Genomic DNA, 20,704 nt, shown 5'->3' with positions numbered 1-20,704 from the left:
TCAAACTATTAGATATTGAATATTTTTTTGGGATCCAATACAATTACATCAAATATTTCTATAACTTAATTTTAGTATAAGTGTAGTGTATAGATCTTTGAATATTTTTAAGAGAGCAGAATGCAAAAAAAAAAAAAAAAAAAGTTTAAAGCTGTGAAGATGTTTTATAAGGCACCTATTTACTCATATTTCTTTTGAAGCTTTCTTCATGTACACATGATCTTTTGCCCTTGAATTTTGTTTTATGCAGGATATTCAACTTCCTCTTTAGAGAAGCCTGTTAAATATTTGAATGTCATACAAGTTTTACAAAATGAAAAAGCCTATACCATAAAAAACATTTAGTTTAGCACTGTAAACTAAAGTATTCATTTGAAAGGCATGTACAGTATACTGTGCTGAGAAGATGGCTATTTTTAACAGTATATGGAAAGAGATCCAAATGCAGCTTTTAAGATGTGGCTTAAGAAGAAGCAGGAAGAAGAGCTGAGAGAGAGAGAAATGGATGAACTGAGGAAACAGCAACATAGTACATACTTTATGCACAAGAAACAAGATTGTGACAGAGCTTTCAGACAGTAAGTAGCTGGTTGGCATGCAAAGTGCCTTGTCTTCAGTTTTTATTCATTTTTGTTTGTTGTTATTTTATTTTCCCTGAATTCCATCTCTATTGGAAACTATCAGAGGATTTTTAATTTATTTTATATCACTGATCTACCTCAACATACCTAGTTTGGGTTCAATTTAGGTTTCAGGTTTTAATGGATTTGATTAACCACCTAAACTTTCAAGATGAAGTCAAATAAAGATATCAACAAAGATGAAAGATCTGAAAGGAACTCCAGTAACAAAATAGGATAGGAAAGAAAAAGATATTGTCCATTCATCATGGCTTCAGACTTTAGCTCACTGTTTCTCAACACGCGGTATGTACGTGAGCTGACATTGGAGGGAAACCTGGGTTAGCTGGGGTGGCCCCGCAGTCCAGGCAACACCATGCTAACTCCAATGACAAAGAGCCCTCCGTCTTCTTCTAGCCTCCTGCTGCCTGTCAGGGAGTCTGGAGTCTATACAAGGCCTGGCACTGGCGCTAGCTTAACTGACACAGAGCCTTTGAGTCCATCCGCTCCTGAGTCCCTATTGATACCTCCCCTTTGATGCAAATGTGTCAAAGTGAATGGAGCCGACAGGGCCTTCCTGAGTTTGTGGATGTGAAGGCTCTTTGTTGAAGTTGGTGCTGGTACAGGGCCCCATGTAGATTCCAGATTCTGGGTCAGGGTGACAGAAGGAGGAAAGCTAGAGGAGGAGAAACGCTGAACTTGCTGGGGGGGAGGGGGGGTGAAGAGAGAGGGAGTGATGTTGGACTGAGGGATATGGGGAAATGGAGAGAGTTGTAAGACTGGCTGGTTGCCTGGCTGGCTGGATGGGTGTGGAGAAATGCTGGACATGGATGGAGAAGGGGAAGAAGGGATATACGTCTTATGGGATGGAGAGGAAGGAAAGAAAGAGGAAGAAATACACATGGATGAAGAAGAGGGAAGGGGAACTGAAGAGAAATAAAAGATATGCACATGGATGAAGAGGAAAAGAAGAGAGGAAGAGGTGCACATAGATAAAGTGGTATGGAAGGAAATAGAGGAGATGCACATGGCAGGAAGGGGAAAGGATGCATGTGGATGGAGGAAGGGAGGGGCATGAACTTGGAACACAGAAGGGAGTGAGGGAATAGAAAAGGAGAATTTTTGGGCATGAGTGAGAGGGAAAGAAATTGTGTACATAGGGAAAGGAAGAAAGGAAAATTGTTGGGCATAGAGAGAGGGAAGAGTGAGGTAGAGATACATGGGGAAGAGAAGGATGAGAGGGAGAAATGTTGGATATGGTCATGGAGAGGGGAAAAGTGGGAAGAATGTTGGATATAGTGGTGGAGGGAATGGAGAGAAAGATATGGCATGTGCTGGAGAGGGGTGATAGAAGGAGAAATGTTAGGTATGGGGCTGGTAGGCAGTGGTGAAAGATGCTGTACATGATCCGGAGGATGAGAGAGGGAGAAATTTTGGATGTGGCAGTAGAGGGGGTAGGAGAGATGCACCCTGGATTTCTCTCTCTCTCTCTTTCCCCACTCCCTTTGCAGTAAGGGCGGGAATGAGAAAAAGACAGATGGACAGTGAGAGAGAAAGGGAGACAAGTTGCCAATGGGGGTGGAGGAGAGAGAAAGAAAAGTTGGACTCATGGTGGGACAGAGAGAGATGTTGGATGGGGAAGGGAATGAGGTCCAGAAGAGAGGAAGCATGCAGGAAGAAGAAAGAAAGAAGTGTTGGATGTACAGTCAGAAGTAAGTGTAACCAGAGACTAATAAAATCACCAGACAACAAAGGTGGGGAAAATTATGTTATTTTCAATTTAGAATTTATATCTGCTGTCTATATTTTGCACTATATTTGTCTTATATTTTATATAGCTGTTCCTGAGGTAACATTGCATATCTTAAAGTCATCTGCCTTGACCTCTTTGGAAAAAATGAATATAAATAATAATTAGCATTTTTTTCTGCATACAGTGTGCTTTATGTTTTTTAATTTTGTGGTTACCATTATGTATTGTTAATATCTCTCTCTCATCTCTCATTCATAAAGCTTGCAGTGATATTTTGAATGGGTTGTAGGGATGGCTTTTAAGATCTGTGGATGTTTGGTGTTCAACTGCGAGTCTCATCTCTACTGCTGGTTTGGGGGTTTTTCTCTTTCTTTTTCTCCTTTTCTCTTATTCTCTTCTGAGGGTTGTATGGGTTCTTGGGGTGGATATTGGGGGTCTGGGAGGGGGGGTTGCTATTATTGCTCATTTCTGCTTACTTGCCTAAGGTATCTAGGTTCTCAGATTTGTTGCTTTGGGGGGGGGGATTGACTTGTGGTCTCCGCTGTCTTATAGGTATATGCAGGGGTTTGGATTAGTTTCTAATTATACTCTGCTGATTTTCTGTATTTCTTTTTTTTTTTTTTTGGGGGGGTGAGGTATCTTTCTTGAGGGTTTGGTTCCTGGTGGAGTTGCAGTTCTTTTGCAAATATTTATTGTTGAGAGTGGGGTTATGCGGTGAAAACACAAATTTTGGGACAAGTGTTCATCTCTATATTGCTTTGTTTATTGTTGTTCTTCCAATGTCCTTAATAAAAACTTTTTGAACATACAATTAGTACTATTATTATGGAGGTGGGGGTTTGGGACAGAGCTTGGGCAGGGCTTGGGTGGAGCTTGGGCGGGGATATTCATTTGATATTTGTTAGACTTAGGGGTACTTGGCTTGAAGAAGTTGAAAAACACTGCTCTAGCTCATAGTCCCATTCCAACCAACCAAACATGTAGCAAATAGTCGACATTAAATGGTTCCCGAAAATAATAGGTTATAAGTAATTTCTTCAAAACAGACTCTGTATGCTGAAATATTGGAAGCTGGCTGCAGAGCTCAGGAACTGTCGTGTTAAACATGGACCTCTTGTAAGTCCTGGGCCAATGGCTATAAACCAGAGCTCTTGCTAGATCTTTTCAGTCATGGACCATGAATTTGACCATTAGGTCACTCTTTAGCAGTTTAGATAATTGAGTTCTGTTTCATAAATTAAAAGTAAATAGAAGTAAAACCAAATTTCTATTAATAGGGGAACTGCCAATAATTGGCGTTCTATTACGTACTTTCCAAATTCAGTTCGCTAGGTGTTCAATCCCAACCTGCAATCCAGGAGTTGCAGAAAGCCACACACTTTCTGAGCATATGCTCCTCCCCCTTACAGACAGTTAGATTCAGTTTCAATTTCTGTAAGCAATCCATGCAGAAGTCTTTTGAATTGCTCTGCTTCTTTTTCTTATTTTTTTTCACTTAAAGTTCACTTTTCGGTTGCTTCAGTGCTTTGAGACCACTTTCCAGTTGTCCCTGTCAGTCTGTTGGGTTGGGGTGCTTACTATGGGAACCACTCCATTCTGAGGCAGTGGATTCTTTGTTCGCAGCATTCGTCAATCAGTTTTCTAGAGCTCTGGGCGATTCAGCTGCAGTTACTTGCTCTCTAGCCCTTTCTGGAAGGAACAGCAGTGTGAGTATTCGACAACGCCATGTAAGTGGTTTGCAGTAATGGTCAAGGTGGCACAGGAAGCCCTCCCTTGGGCCCCGAAGCTCCTATGCTGTTTCGTTGGGCAGAATCACTTCTGTCCCTATTTGCGGCCCATGTAGCTGGAGTCGACAGTGTACAGGCAACCTTCCTTAGTCGTTCAGTCCTAGACCTAGCAGCATGGTCACTCTCATAGTCAACTTTCCATCTGCATGTGCAGCGTTGTGAGCAGCCCCAGTTGGGTTTAATGGCTTCAGCAGAGAACGTGAAGGTCAGGTGCTTCTTCAGTCTCAGAACGGAACATGGAGGATTAGGACTGGATGCCTTGATTCATGCCCTTTTGTGCTGGGAACCATTTCTCTGTATTCAGGCACAGGAGTAGTTCTCCATACTGTACCTTCCTTCCTACAGTGAGTAGTTTCCACTTCTCTTGCCTATGGGGTTTGTTTGCCTACGTTTCATTCCTCAGGCTCTGTGTGGATGGCTTAGCTCTTCCGTACATGAGGCTTCAAAAGCATTTTGCTCTACTATTTGCAGTGGGTGCCTGATTTTCGGTTGACTAATCATCTTTGTCCTATCTACTCCGCCTTAGCGGGTTAGACTGGCATTTCAGACCTCGATCGCCTGTGGGTTTCTTGGGCCATTTTTGAAATTGCAAGACATCTATCATTTTTTAAATGACTTGTTTATAGTGTATGGTGAGCCCTTCCCCCCCCAAAAAAGACCAACCTACTATACCCACTTGTCTACCATCCCAATAGCCCTTATTGTTTAGACATTCTGGTCCTTAGGATGTCTATCATTTTGGCCATTTTTGGAAATCAAAACGTTCAAATGCAAAAAGTCCAAAACAAGCTCATTTGGATGTACGAGGTATGAACTTCACATAAATCCCTTTATAGCAGGGGTGTCAAACTCAATCACATAAGGGGCAGAAATCTAAACCATAGGTTAAGTCAGGGGCTGAATTTCTTATTAAGATACTTAGGGTCCTTTTATTAAGGTTTCTAACCGATTTAGCTAAATGCACACCTTAATAAAGACTTTTCCTCTCTCTTTTAGGTCCTAGTTCACACTTGCAGTCTAACACCAGCTCTGGCAGGATACACATTTCAAATCTGACATATTGTAATCACAAAACAGAAAAAAAAATAATTTTTCTACCTTTTGTTGTCTGGTCATTATTTAAATCATGTTGGTCCCAGGCTCTGGTTGTCTTCCGATAACTTGCTTGCCAGGATCTCCTACCCATTTGTCATTTTCTTCTTTCTCCATGCTAACCATCCATCTTCCATCCCTGTCCTCCCCTTCCGTTTCCCTTCCCTCCACTGGAGGTCTGGCATCTTTCTTTTTTTCGTCTCCATTCCCGCAGCTGCAGTGATTGACCCCACCATCCCCAGATCCACCATCTCTCTTTTTCTCAACTACCCTTTCATCCAGCATCTCTCCCTCCTTCCCCATCACTTCAGGGTCCACCATCTATCCCTTTCTCTTCCCAACTACCCTCCTATCCAGTATCTCTACCCCCCCCACACCATCCCTTGCGTCCAATTTCTCTCCCTTTCTGTTCCTTCCCTCCATCCCATTGTCCATCTCTCTCAAGTTTCAAGTTTATTAGTTTTTAATATCCCGATCATAAAACAAATATCTGACCGGTTAACAATAAAAGTTTAAAATAGAACAGAAAGAACTAGTTGATGGTCTCCTCTGTTTTAGACCCATTATGTCTTCTCCTCCCTCCCACCCTCAGTCTGGCATATATATGTCTCTTTGGACCTCTCCTTCCCTCCCTCCGTGTACTTCTACACCAGGGCCTGCCCCTACCCCCCACTCCCACCCCGAAGGCCTGCATGTTTTCCCCCTTCTTCTTCCCGGTCTCACCTTCGAGATTTGGCCCGCTGTTCCTTCCCTCCCTCCATCTTGGCCTCATCTTCTAAGCCTGCCAAGGATCACCGGTTGGCTGTAGCAAACCTAGCAGGCTGCCTTGGCTCCATAGCATATTCCCTTTGCTGCGGTCGTGCTCCTCCCCTGACATACGGAATCGTGGCAGAGAAACATACTACGGAGGTCACCAGCAGCCTGCTAGGTTTGCTACAGCCAACTGGCGATCCTCGGCAGGCTTCTTAGAAGATGAGACCAGGATGGAGGGAAGGAAGGAACGGCGGGCCACATCACGGGCCAAATTTGGCCCGTGGGCCTGAGTTTGACACCCCTGCTTTATAGTGCATGGTGAGCCCCCCCATTAACCTCCCACACACAAAAACTACTATACCCACTTGTCTACCATCCAATAGCCCTTATGGTTGTAGGTGTCACCTATATGGCAGTATAGAATGTTTTGGGTGAATTCTGCTGGGCTCACACTTTCTATCATAAATATAGTGGGTAGGGTGGGATATGGGCCTGGATACCCTTATGGTTCACTACACCGCCTACCAGGCTATTCCAGATGTTGCCGCTCTACTAGGATTTCTCATAATAGCTTCAACTGTTAGATGGTGGGTTTTACTGTTTCTCTCACATTATTGGATGGTTGGAGGGGGTCAGTTACCACTGGGGGAGCATGGGTATGTCATGCTTACATCTGTCCAGTGGTCATCTGGTCAGTTTGGGTACATTTTTGGCCCTTATGCGCTTTTAAAACAGGTCTAACTCCAAACTTATAAATGAGACCCTGGACATCTTCAAAATGGTTTCCCCATCCTCCAAAATCATAAAATTGCTATTTTATTTTTTGGATCTAGTTCCAATGGCCCATTTTTGACATGTTTTTCTTGATGACAGCCATCTTGAATTTTTAGCAATCTTTTTAAACATTATTTTTTTCTGCCTCAAAACTGCTCGTTTTTACTAGCGCCCACTTCTCATGGATGCTCCAGGCTATTCTAGTTCTGGATCTAACGATTTTTGTGCAGAGTTGCTGGTTGAGGAGCAGTCATGTTCCATGTGCCGCGGGACATGAGGAAGGGGTGGGAGATTCGGGCTTGGCCCCCATTCAGTCTTCCAAGGCCTTGTAAACCTCCCCCCCCATCCTGGAAAATTTGGTCTAAGGGGAAGAGATCCTCTCAGATGACCTGAGCAGTGATGGGGCAAAATGCAAGCACATGGTGGCGGTTGAATTTCCTCTTCCCCAGTCTGGGGTTGGGTAAGGAATTTCAGGTCTCCTGATGCAAGGCTTCTCTGATTTTTGTCAGTCTCTTATGGAAAGCCTACATGAAGCGCTGCACAGCCTATGGGTGCACCAGTTCTGCTTCAAGGGGATTCGTCTCCCAGGCAGGCATCCCTGCCTCATACTATGCCAACTCCCAGTGTCAGTGACCCTATAGAGCAGAACTGGGATGATTGGAAGTCCCTTTCAATGCCTGGTGTTCTTCTGCGATGGTGGATGATTTGGGATCCCTGACAGGGTCCAGTTACCAGGGGACAGGAATAGCAATGGATCACAGTAATGATCCCTCAGTGCATTGCCTTTTTAGATCAGCTTCCATTTCCCATGTCAGATATGGGAACCCTCTCTGGGTTGAAGCTCGATGCTCAGCAGCCCTCCACCTTACAATGCTCCATCATGCAAGATGAACTTTTTTCCTGCTCATCCAGATATCTCCTCCTTAGTCACTGACCAATGAGAGGCACCTGTAAGCTCCCTAAGGGTGGCCAAAGCTATGTCTAGGTTTCATCCTATAGTTCCGGACTTCCAACAGCTGTTTGTTTAGTCGAAAGTGGATTCTAAAGTAGCATAAGTGACCAAATGCATCTCTCTTCCTAGTGAAGGAAGAGTGATGCTGAAGGACACATAGAACTGTAAGGTGGATGCAATCCTTAAAAACAGTTTGAAGCACTGTGGTTTCAGCCATCACGCGTCGGCATACGGTACCGGAGGGCGGCTCAGCTTTGTAGGACTCTGAGGAGTGTAGGTTAGAGTCTCTTCTTAAGCAGAGTTTTGATGTGGCAGTCCAGGCAGCAATAAATTGCGGTCTGGTGGCTCGGGCTTGATTTTGGTGGTCCGAGCATGTCCTTGACTAGGTGTCTAATGATTGGTCCTTGGTGGATCAGGAGGTGGGGGCTTCTTATCTCTCAGATTCCATGTATGATCTGTTGCAAACTTTGACCAAGTTCATGGGTCTCGGTATGGCCGCTCGTCATACCCTTTGGCTCCGGGCTTGGTCGGTGGATGTAATGTCTAAGGCAAAACTTATGGAATTTCCCTTTCGGGGTCTTTCTTGTTTGGTGAGGATCTGGACAAGTTGGTTCAGATCTTGACTGACTTTAAGGTGCCCCGTCTTCCTGAAGACCGTGCTTGCCTGCCTGCACAGGGGTCTGTTCGGGGGCATGTGCGTGATTTTTACCATTACTGCCCTGGTCGAGGGATGGCTTCCTTTCCTCCTCTGGGCCATTTCTTTCATCACATGCAGTCCTTTCAGGGGGCCCATCGGACTGTGATTATTCCGTTGGTCCCTCCACTGCCTGCCCCGTCCAATGACTCCTTGTGAGCTCTTCCCCTGGTGCCGGTAGGCGCACAATTGCGGGGCTTTTACCAGAGGTGAGCCAAGATCATGATGTATCAGTCGGTCCTGGAGGTGATTTGGGACAGATATGCTCTGGAGTTTTCTCAGACCTTGCCAGATTGCTTCCTATCTTCTCCTTATCAGGTCTCATAGAGGAAGTGAGCTTTTCATCAGATGCTACAAAGGTTGCTAGACCTCAAAGCGGTAGTTCCAGTGCTGCCTCAGGAGTTTCGCACCAGATGGTATTCCATTTACTTCGTGGTGCCCAAGAAAGAGGGGTCTTTTCGGCCCATCTTGGATATGAAGGGAGTCAACAGGGTGCTCCGGGTTCCATCTTTTTGTATGGAGACCCTGAGATCTGTCATTCTGGTGGTTCAGCTGGGGGAATTCCTAACTTCTCTTGCTCTGATGGAGGCCTACTAGCATGTTCTGATTCATGCCTCCCATCAGAGGTTCCTTTGCTTTGCAATCTTGGGATGGCACTATCAGTTTTGTGTGCTTCCTTTTGGTATGGCCACGGCTCCGCAGAAGTTCACCAAGATTATGGTGGTCGTGGCAGTGGTCTTGCGCAAAGAGGGTATTCTGGTTCATCCCTATCTGGACAACTGGTTGATCCGAGCAAAATCTTTTCAGGAGAGTTAACGGGGTTATGGCTCGGGTTGTGGAATTTCTGCAGTCGCTGAGATGGGTAGTCAACCTGTCCAAGAGCCAGTTAACTCTGTCTCAGCACCTGGAGTACCTCGGGGTTCTCTTAGACACCGACTTGGGGAAAGTCTTCCTTCCAGAGGCCCAAATGAACAAGTTGCAGTTGCAGATTTGCCTTCTGATGGCTTCCCGGTGTTCTCGGGTGCAAGATTTTCTCCAGGTCTTGAAGTCAATGGCAGCCTCCCTGGAAGTGATTTGGTGGGCTCGGGTTCCCATGCAGCCTACTTCAGTATGCTCTGCTTCAGTGGTGGTCACCTTAGTTGCTTGATCTGGACTCTCCCGTTCCTCTTTGGGGGTTGGTTTGTCACAGCCTCAGGTAGTGGCTACAATCTTCCATTCTGGTACAGTGAATGAGTCTGAATCAGCCCCAGTGGACAGTGCTTCTCACGGACATTAGTCTTCTTGGCTGGGGAACTCAGTGTCTCGGTCGCTCAGCTCAGGGCAGTTGGTCTCTGGAAGAGGCGTCTTGGTTGAACAAAGTTCTGGAGACCAGAGGGAGTTTAATCAAGATGGTGGATGGTAGCTCATACTAAGATGTGGCGGGTGGCTGGAGTTATTTTTCTTACCTTTCACTGATTGTGAAAAGGAAATCCAAGGTCCGGGTTTACCTGGACCATTCCAGTACTTCAGTTAGCCCGATGGACGTTTTCTACGAGCGCGGAACCCGAACGCCAGACCCGGAGTGTTCCTCAGCAGCGGGAGGCACGCAATCTGAAGCGTTGGACCTCTCCATTGAGGCTACAACCTTGTCTCCAGCCTGGACGAGAGGAGAGTAGATACCCCTACAAATTCAGAAGAGACTGAAGCTGAGAATAGGGGATGACCACACACCAGGAGAAAGAGAGAGAACGCATGAAAACGTCCTCCTCACACAAAGAGCCGAAAACAACTTCAAGCGTATCGCAGGAGGAAGAAGATTGGGGGGTCATAAATCCACGTCCATGGTGTAGGGCCAAAGAACCCCCGAATAAAGAAGATGGGAATCATTGTAGAAGATTCCATTATACGTCATGTGGACAGCCACACCACAGGAGGGAGAGAGGATAGAATCACCTGCCTACCTGGAGCAAGAGTGAAGGATGTGGCCAACAGGATCTCCAGGATCATAGACAGTGCAGGGGGAGAGGACACTGCTGTGCTTATCCACATGGGAACCAATGATGTGAGCAGACGGAAGTATGACAGGGAAGAGATGAAGGGCCAGCTCCGCTCACTCGGAAGAAAAATGAAGATCAGGGAGGTGAAGATGGCTTTCTCAGAGATCTTCCCGGTACCAAGAACGGATGGAAAGAGACAAGGAGAATTGCAAGCGATCAACGCCTGGATGAGACGATGGTGCGAAGAGGAAGGCTTTGACTTCGTGCGCAACTGGATGGCGTTCTGGGGAAAAAGCAAGTACTACAGAAAGGACGGACTACACCTCAACAAGGAAGGAGCAAGAATATTAGCAGGCAACTTGAGGGCCATCGAGTAGGCTTTAAACTAAAGGACAGGGGAAAGCCGACAGTCGACCACCAGTCGATGGCCCGGGTGACAGGATGCCCCGAAGAAGGAACTACGTACAACTACTCAGACACAGGAGGGGACGACCACAAAGCAAATAAGGGAGACAACGCAGGAGCAGAAAAGGATACCGTAAAAGGAACAGTAGAGACTGCTAAGCTTAGAAAGTCCAAGGAGATAACACAAAGAGAACTCAAATGTATGTGTGCGAATTCTAGAAGTCTGAGAAACAAATTAGGAGAATTAGAGACAATAGCAAGACAAGCTGAACTGGAAATCATTGGCATAACAGAAACATGGTGGAATGATGAAAATGAATGGGACACAGTACTACAAGGATACAAACTATACAAAAGAGATAGAGTAGGGCAGAAAGGTGGAGGTATTGCCCTTTATATTCTGGAAGGAGTAGAATCTGTTAGAGAGGCTACGACGGAAAGGAAAGAGAAGCTGGAGTCTCTCTGGATCAAGATTCCTAGACACAATGGTGCGGACACAAAAGTTGGCCTTTACTATCGACCCCCAGGACAGACGGAGTAGACTCAGAAATGATAGAGAAAATTAAACAAGAATGTAAGACAGGTAATGTAATAATCATTTTCCTGGGGATAGACTGGAACCTGGGAACCTCGAACTGTGGCAAGGAGGCCAAGTTCCTGGAAGCGCTAGGGGACTGCTTCCTGGAACAAATGGTGGGAGAACCGACAAGAGGAAACGCCACCTTGGACTTGGTCCTAAATGGCATTACGGGACCAACAAAAGAAGTAGAAGTCACAGTCCTGGTGGAAACAAGCGACCACAACATGGTCAACTTTAAGCTTGACATCGGGTAGGAGAAACATACCAAAACCTTAACCATGACCTTAAACTTTAAGAAGGGAAGATACGATAGCATGAGAGCCATGGTGAAACAACGGCTCAAGAAAAAGATGGGCAAAGTTAAAACGGTAGATCAGGCATGGTCCCTACTGAATAATACTATCACGGAAGCACAAAATCTCTACATTCCACAGATTTCCAAAGAAAGGAAAACTAAAGGCAAAGGAGAACCGGCATGGCTTACTAGAGATTTGAAGGAAGCCATAAAAGAAGGACTCCTTTAAAAAATGGAAACGCATGAAAACAACCGAAGCTTGGAACAAACACAAAAATGATAAGAAGAAATGTTACAAGGCGGTGAAGGATGCCAAAAAGGACTATGAGGAGAAAATAGCGCAAGAGGCCAAAAATTTCAAGCCCTTCTTTAGATACGTAAAAGAGAAAAAACCCGCAAAAGAGGAGGTGGGACCGCTGGACGACCAGGGGAGAAAAGGGTACATCAAGGAAGACAAACAAATTGCAGACAGACTAAATTCCTTCTTTGCGTCTGTCTTTACGAAGGAGGACAACGCAACAATATCAGAAGCAGTGAAAATGTTCAAAGGAGTAAAAGAGGACAACCTCACCACAGTAGAAGTGGACTTGGACCAATTATACTACCAGATCGACAAACTTAAAAGTGACAAATCCCCTGGACCAGATGTAATTCACCCGAGAGTCTTAAAAGAACTGAAGGTTGAAATCGGAGAACTATTGCAAACGCTCCGCCCACCCCCACCGCGTCAGAGGCAGCGTCGGACTCCCCCTTGAAAAGGGGGCGGAGCCAACGCGGCGAACTCTGCATCGGGTGCCGCGTGCAGGAGAAGGAGGCAGCAGTGCTTGGTAGCCAGATCGAGCAGGGGAGAGCCTGAGAGACAGAGTTTGAAGCAGGAGAAGAAGGCAGGAAGAAGCACAGGGCTCGGGGAAGCAGCGAGAGTACGCTCTGCCCACCCCCACCGCGTCAGAGGCAGCGTCGGACTCCCCCTTGAAAGGGGGTGGAGCCAACGGCACTCAGCCATTCGGCGCGCGGCGAAGGCAAGCGGCAAAGGCGCTCGCCTTAGCGAGAGCGCCTTTGTGAAGGGCCTTTGAGAAGGGACAAGGCAACGGAGTAAGACAGAAGGGTAAAGAAGCGACAAGTACAGAAGGAAAGCACAGAAGGTAAGAAAGAGACAGACACAAAGGGCCAAGCCGTTCACACAAGTATAACAAGCAGGCAGAGGGAGAGAGTGAGAGAAAGGACACCAGCGGCTGGTAGAGAGAGAGAGGACCCCAGCAGCAGGTAGAGAGAGAGAGAGAGAGACACCAGCACAGAGCACCAACACAGAGAGAGAAGAGCCAGAGAGGACACCACCAACAGGCAGTGAGCGAGAGGACACCAGAGACAGTTAGTGAAAGAAAGAGAGGGCACCAGCACAAAGAGAGAGTCAGGGAGGACACCAACAGCAGATAGGGAGAGAGAAAGGACACAAAGCGGGCACAAGTCACAAGTAATCTCAACTGATATCTTAAAGAAGGAACAGCAATGGAAGCAGAAGGAAGCCAGAAGATGAGCTTTCCAGTGTTCTGCACAGACTGTCATATGTACGACTATCTCCCCTCGGGGAGACAGTCGTATGTATGCAGTCGGTGTCAGGAACTGAAAAGCTTGAAGAAGGAGGTCAAGCGACTAGAGGACAAGATTCAGGAGCTAGAAGGATTTCACACCACGGAGAGACACATTGAGGAGGAAGTCAGGGAACTCGAGAGATTCATTGAAGAGGCATACAGGACGAAGGTGGAAGAGAACGAACTTCAGATGAAAGAAGAAGATACACGGATACCAACATGCAAGGGAGAACAAGAAGAAGATTACCTCAAGGATGACACCCACAGAGGACTACCGCAAGAGGGGGAGATTTTGGCTAGTCGAGGCCCAAAAGAAGAAAGAGTGAAGTACATTGAGGACATTGACCTGAGACCGAAGCGAAAATTGAAGAGAGGAAAGTCAGCGATCCTAGTGGGAGACTCGATCCTTAGGCATGTGGACAGCCACATAGCAGGAGGAAGAGAGGACCGACTGGTGACCTGCCTTCCGGGAGCAAGAACCAAGGACATCGTGGACAAAATTGGAATGATCCTGGAAGGGGCGGAGACAGAAGAGACCGCTGTAGTGATCCACATCGGGACGAACAATGTCAGCAGGAGAGACTACAAAAGAAGCATGCTGTTAGAACAATTCAAGAGTCTGGGAAGGAAGCTGAAGATGAGGGCCCAGAAGATAGTGTTCTCAGAGATCCTACCAGTACCGAGGGCAAATGTGAAAAGGCAGGAAGAACTACAATCAATAAATACGTGGATGAGGAGATGGTGTGAGGAAGAAGGATTCCACTTCGTGAGGAACTGGACGGCGTTCTGGGGCAAGAGCAAGCTCTACAGGAAAGATGGACTGCACCTGAGCGCAGCAGGAACTAGACTCCTAGCAAACAACGTCAAGAGAGGAATAGAACAGGCTTTAAACTAAGAAGAAGGGGAAAGCCGACAGTTGACAAAGGGTCGACGATTCGGAAGACGGTATCCTGTGAAGATACGGAGGGGAAAAATGGCTGGGAAGGAACAAGGGACAAACTGCAGGAGTCGACTAACCCAGAAGAAGTGGTTACAATGTCTGCAGCAAAAGAGAAGAAAATATGGACCGAAGCACAGGGAAAAGAAAGGAGGACAGCAAAATACCAGGATCTAAAGTGCATATATGCTAATGCAAGGAGCCTAAGAAACAAAATAGGGGAACTAGAAGCCTTGGCCAGCGCAGAAGACATCGACATCATTGGAATCTCTGAAACATGGTGGAATGAGGAAAGCAAATGGGATACAGCACTACCGGGATACAAGCTCTATCGCCAGGACAGAACAGGACAAAAAGGAGGTGGAATAGCCCTATACATAAAAGAAAGCATACAATCCACACAAATGGACACAGCAGAGACGGCCAGCAAGCCGGAATCTCTATGGGTTAAAATACCGGGAAGGAAAGGGCCTGAAATAAAGATGGGCCTATTTTATCGCCCACCGGGGCAAACCAGAGATATCGACGAGGAAATGGAAGCCGAGATGAAGCGTGAATGCAAAAGCGGCAAGACGGTTATTATGGGAGACTTCAACTACCCTGGGATAGACTGGAGGCTTGGAAGCTCGAAATGCGCTAGGGAGACAAAATTCCTGGAAGCTACACAGGATTGTTTCATGGAACAGCTTGTTAGAGAACCGACGAGAGGAAATGCCACTCTGGATCTAATCCTAAATGGGTTAAGGGGACCTGCAAAGGAAGTAGAAGTAGTGGGACCGTTGGGAAACAGCGATCATAATATGATCAAGTTCAAGGTTGAGGTAGGAGTGTCAAAAGGCAAGAGATCCATTGCGACAACTTTTAACTTCAGGAAAGGAAACTACGAAGCAATGAGGGAATTGGTAAGGAAGAAACTTAGGAACACTTCCAAAACATGGCTAACGGTAAATCATGCCTGGTCCTTCTTCAGGGACATGGTGAGCGAGGCGCAAAATCTGTATATCCCCAGATTCAGGAAGGGGTGTAAAAAGAATCGAACAAAAGACCCGGCGTGGATAACCAAAACAGTGAAGGAAGCGATAGGCAATAAGAAAAAAATCATTCAAGAAATGGAAAAAGGAAAAAACTGAGGGGAACTGGAAAGAGCACAAGAAACATCAAAAAGAATGTCACCGTGAGGTTCGGAAAGCCAAAAGAGAGTATGAAGAGAGGCTAGCCAGGGAAGCAAGAAATTTCAAACCATTCTTCAGATATGTTAAAGGGAAGCAGCCGGCTAGAGAGGAAGTGGGACCTCTGGACGACGGAGACAGGAAGGGAGTGGTGAAGGAGGAGAAGGTAGTGGCAGAAAGGCTTAACATGTTCTTCTCGACTGTATTTACAAACGAAAACACGTCCAACATACCGGAACCTGAGCAATTCTTCAACGGAAGTCAGGCAGAAAAATTAACATCCATAGAAGTGAGCCTTGAGGACGTTGTGGCAGATAGAAAAACTAAAAACTGACAAATCCCCGGGTCCGGATGGCATACATCCAAGGGTTCTGAAGGAATTAAAGGAGGAGATAGCGGAACTACTGCAGCAAATTTGCAACTTATCCCTGAAAACAGGCGAGATCCCGGAAGATTGGAAGATAGCCAACGTTACGCCCATCTTTAAAAAGGGACCAAGGGGTGACCCAGGAAACTACAGGCCGGTGAGCTTGACTTCGGTTCCGGGGAAAATGGTAGAAGCACTGATAAAAGAAAACATCTATCAACATTTTGAAAAACATGAACTTCTGATAACCACCCAGCATGGTTTCTGCAAGGGAAGATCGTGCCTAACGAACTTATTGCACTTCTTCGAAGGGATCAACAAACGGATGGACAAAGGAGACCCCATAGACATCATATATCTAGATTTCCAAAAAGCCTTTGACAAGGTGCCCCATGAACGTCTACTCCGGAAACTGAAGAACCATGGGGTGGAAGGAGACGTACATAGATGGATCAGAAACTGGTTGGAGGGTAGAAAACAAAGGGTAGGAGTGAAGGGTCACTACTCCGACTGGAGGAGGGTCACGAGTGGTGTCCCGCAGGGCTCGGTGCTCGGGCCGTTGCTATTTAATATCTTCATAAATGATCTAGAAACAGGAACGAAGTGCGAGATAATAAAATTTGCGGACGACACCAAACTATTTAATGGAGCTCGGACTACAGAGGACTGTGAAAAGTTGCAAAGGGACTTGAACAAATTAGAAGAATGGGCGGCGAAATGGCAGATGAAGTTCAACATTGAAAAATGTAAAGTATTACATGTGGGGAGCAGAAACTCGAGGTACAACTATACAATGGGAGGGATGTTATTGAATAAGAGTACCCAGGAAAGGGACTTGGGGGTAATGGTGGACATGACAATGAAGCCGTCGGCACAGTGTGCAGCGGCCGCTAAGAGAGCGAATAGAATGCTTGGTATAATCAAAAAGGGTATTACAGCCAGAACGAAAGAAGTTATCCTGCCGTTGTATCGGGCAATGGTGTGCCCGCATTTGGAGTACTGCGTCCAATATTGGTTGCCGTATCTTAAGAAGGATATGGCGTTAGTCGAGAGGGTTCAAAGGAGAGCAACACGTCTGATAATAGGTATGGAAAACCTGTCATATTCTGAGAGATTGGAGAAGCTGGGTCTCTTTTCCCTGGAGAAGAGGAGACTTAGAGGGGATATGATAGAGACTTACAAGATCATGAAGGGCATAGAGAGAGTAGAGAGGGACAGATTCTTCGAACTTTCGGAAAATAAGAGAAAAAGAGGGCATTCGGAAAAGTTGAAAGGGGACAGATTCAAAACAAATGCTAGGAAGTTCTTCTTTACCCAACGTGTGGTGGACACCTGGAATGCGCTTCCAGAGGACGTTATAAGGCAGAGTACGGTACTGGGGTTCAAGAAAGGATTGGACACATTCCTACTGGAAATGGGGATAGAGGGGTATAGATAGAAGATTACTGCACAGGTCCTGGACCTGTTGGGCCGCCGCGTGAGCGGACTGCTGGGCACGATGGACCTCGGGTCTGACCCAGCAGAGGCATTTCTTATGTTCTTATGTTCACTTGCCAACCTGTCAATTAGAACTGGACAGATACCGGATGACTGGAAGATAGCGAACGTCACGCCAATTAAAAAAAAAAAATGATCAAGAGGAAAACCAGGTAACTACAGACCTGTGAGTCTTACGTCTGTCCCTGGAAAGATGGTTGAAGCACTGATTAAAGATAGCATAGTCCGGCACTTGAATACACACGACCTGATGAGAGCCAGTCAACATGGCTTCAGGAAAAGGAAATCATGTTTGACAAATTTACTTCAATTTTTTGAGACAGTGAACAAATTGATAGTGGAGAACTGGTGGACATAATATACTTGGACTTCCAGAAAGCGTTCAACAAGGTTCCACATAAAATACTTCTCAGGAAACTACAAAGCCATGGAATAGAGGGAGATATATTAATATGGGTAGACAAATGGCTGGAGAACAGAAAGCAGAGTGGGCATAAATGGGAAGTTCTCAGACTGGGAGAAAGTGACTAGCGGTATGCCCCAGGGCTCAGTACTTGGGCCCATCTTATTTAATATTTTCATCAATGACCTAGAAGAAGGAACATCCAGTGAGATCATCAAGTTTGCAGACGACACAAAGCTATGCCGGGCAATCAGATCACAGAAGGATAGCGAGGAACTCCAGAGTGACTTGTGTCAATTAGAGAAATGGGCAGAGAAATGGCAGATGAAGTTTAATGTGGAAAAGTGCAAAGTAATGCGTTTAAGCAGAAAGAACAAGGAACATGAGTATAAAATGCCAGGTGCAACTCTGGGTAAGAGCGAACAAGAAAAGGACCTGGGTGTACTGATAGATAGGACCCTGAAACCGTCAGCGCAATGTGCGGCAACGGCAAAGAAAGCAAATAGAATGTTAGGCATGATAAAGAAGGGAATCACGAGCAGATCAGAGAAGGTTATAATGCCGCTTTATAGAGCAATAGTCAGATCACACTTGGAATACTGTGTCCAACATTGGTCTCCCAACCTAAAGAAGGATATAAAACTGCTGGAGAGGGTGCAGAAACGAGCAACGAAGCTGGTAAAAGATATGGAGAACTTGGAATACGAGGAACGACTTAGGAGACTAGGATTGTTCTCCCTTGGGAAGAGGAGACTGCGAGGGGATATGATCGAGACTTTCAAAATACTAAAAGGAATCGACAAAATAGAGCAGGAAAATAAGTTATTTACAATGTCCAATGTGACACGGACAAGAGGACATGGACTGAAGCAGGAAATTCTGCTTCATGCAGCGAGTGGTTGACACATGGAATGCTCTCCCAGAGGAGGTTATTGCGGAATCTACCGTCCTAGGATTTAAAAGCAAACTAGATGCACATCTCCTTACAAGAGGCACAGAGGGATATGGGTGACTAAAATTACGCCAGGTGTATACCTGGCTGGGCCTCCGTGTGTGCAGATCGCCAGACTTGATGGACCAAAGGTTTGATCTGGAGATGGCAGTTCTTATGTAACTTATGAGAATTTTTGGTGATAGGAAGGGAGGGAGGTACAGATGATAGGGAAGAGAAAGATGAGAGGGAGGAATGTTGGACATAGTGGTGAAGGGAATGGAGGGAGAGATGTGGCATGGTGCTGGAGAGGGGTTATAGAACAAAAGGAGAAATGTTGGGCATGGGGCTAATGGGCAGGGGCGAAAGATGAGAAAGGGATAAATGCTGGTCCATGGTAGGAGGAACCAATGGACAGAAACCGAAGACTTTACAGAAGATGGAAAAGCGGAAAAAAGAAACTGGGACCAATTTGATAGAAAAATAAGTTTCCAGACAACAAAGGTAAAAAACAGAATTTATTGACTAAAATATGTTAGCTTTGGGAAATGTATTTAGCAGGTGTCTTTGTATTGTGTTCAAAAGAAAAAGAAATTAATTTCTGGTTTTATTTCTACAGTGTTGAAGTACTTGTTGACCCTTGCTGTGACTGGTGGGGATCCCCAAGCACTGCCAGCAGAGGACCTCCTCTAGCGACGGCCAGAACTCCCCTCCACCAAGCACAGCAGTCGCTGGCAGCATCCATGAGTCACTGAGGTGCCAGAATCTGTGACTCAGACGCTACTTAGCTGCCTGCTAAGCTTAGCAAAAAGGACCCCCGGCCACCTGCAGAGGAAGTCCTCAGATGACAGCTTGAGGGTCCTCATCAGCTGAGTATTTATATTTTATATTTAGATTAGAGGCTCTAGTAGAAACCCATTTACAAAGTATGCATTCTTCTCAATTAATATTTCCAAATTAATTAAAGTGTCTTTGCTTATTTGTAAATGGATCTCTATCAGAGCCTTTAATTCAGTAATAAATGAAATAATAATAATAATAATTTTATTCTTATATACCACCAAAGCCATGGAAGTTTGAGGCGGTTTACAGCAAGAAGCGCTGGACAATCGGCGAAGAGGTTACAATCAAAGTCAACAGTACAGTCTTACATAATGAAAGAATTGAAAAGCTATATAGTTCTTAGCGGAGCTGTGTAGATTCTTAGTTTACAAATCAATTGAACAAAGTCGTTTTTACCAATTTTCTAAAATTGAAGTAGGATGAGGAGAGCGTGATAAAGTTACTAAGCTAATCGTTCCATTTGCCTGCCTGGAAGACAAGAGTTCTGTCCAAGAATCTTTTGTAGTGGCAGGCTTTTATTGTCGGATAGGTGAACAGATGTATTCTTCGTGTGGGCCTAAAAGAACTTGCCAGATTAAAATGGGAAACTAGGTAAGTGGGAGCCAGACCAAATATTGATTTATAACACAGACAAGAGAACTACTTCTGAAGTTTATATAGGGATGGGCGGGGGCAGATTTGATTCCAGCGGGGACGGACAGGGAGGGGTTTGATTCTACCAGGGACAGGTTTGATTTCTGTCCCCGCACAACTCTCTAATCTGAAGTTTGGAGCAAAAATGAAGCTCCTAAGTGCAAAAAATATACTTTTGAAAAGTTTAAAGAAATTCCAAGATGGCCACCATGGGCATCGATTTTGCCCTATAACAGCCGGGAAAAATACAGGGAACTGGGGAAAACAACGATTTTGCAATTTTTGAGGTGTTTGGGTGGGGTGGGGGGGTTGAGCATGCAGGGAAACCACCCCAAACCCCCTTTTTAGGACCCCCTTAAAATTGCCAAACCGGTTAGCATACAGCTACTCACAGTGGCATGTGCTGCAATAGAAAAGAATAGCAGGCAAGCTTATGACAGAGCATGCAAGGAGATCAGTACCTCAGGAGCTGAGAAAACAGGATTTCAGGACTTCCGACTGCCTCACCTTCCCAGCCACCTCAGCCTGGGACTATCAGGGCCTCCAGAATAATCAGGGAAAGTATGCAGTCCGATCTCAATCCTGGGCACGCCTCCACAGAACCGCACAGTCTGCTCTCTACCTCTTAGCAGACGAACCCGGGGTGAACTAGCT

The 20,704-nt window shown here is 45.7% G+C and overlaps 1 protein-coding gene across 6 annotated transcripts in view; it reads left to right on the top strand.

Annotated features, from left to right (window-relative positions):
* Window positions 1-20,704, top strand: part of CCDC181 (coiled-coil domain containing 181) — a 326,883-nt gene that overhangs the window by 290,581 nt on the left and 15,598 nt on the right. For all 6 annotated transcript variants that reach the window (XM_033942637.1, XM_033942636.1, XM_033942640.1 and 3 more), the window contains one exon: window positions 424-578. In XM_033942637.1, coding sequence (XP_033798528.1) covers window positions 424-578 — 155 coding nt within the window. The remainder of the gene's footprint in view (window positions 1-423; window positions 579-20,704) is intronic.

This window comes from Geotrypetes seraphini, chromosome 4 (genome assembly GCF_902459505.1).
Source record: "Geotrypetes seraphini chromosome 4, aGeoSer1.1, whole genome shotgun sequence".
Lineage (NCBI taxonomy): Eukaryota > Metazoa > Chordata > Amphibia > Gymnophiona > Dermophiidae > Geotrypetes > Geotrypetes seraphini.
Note: the sequence above shows the minus strand (reverse complement) of the source record. Positions and strands in the feature narration are given on the sequence as shown.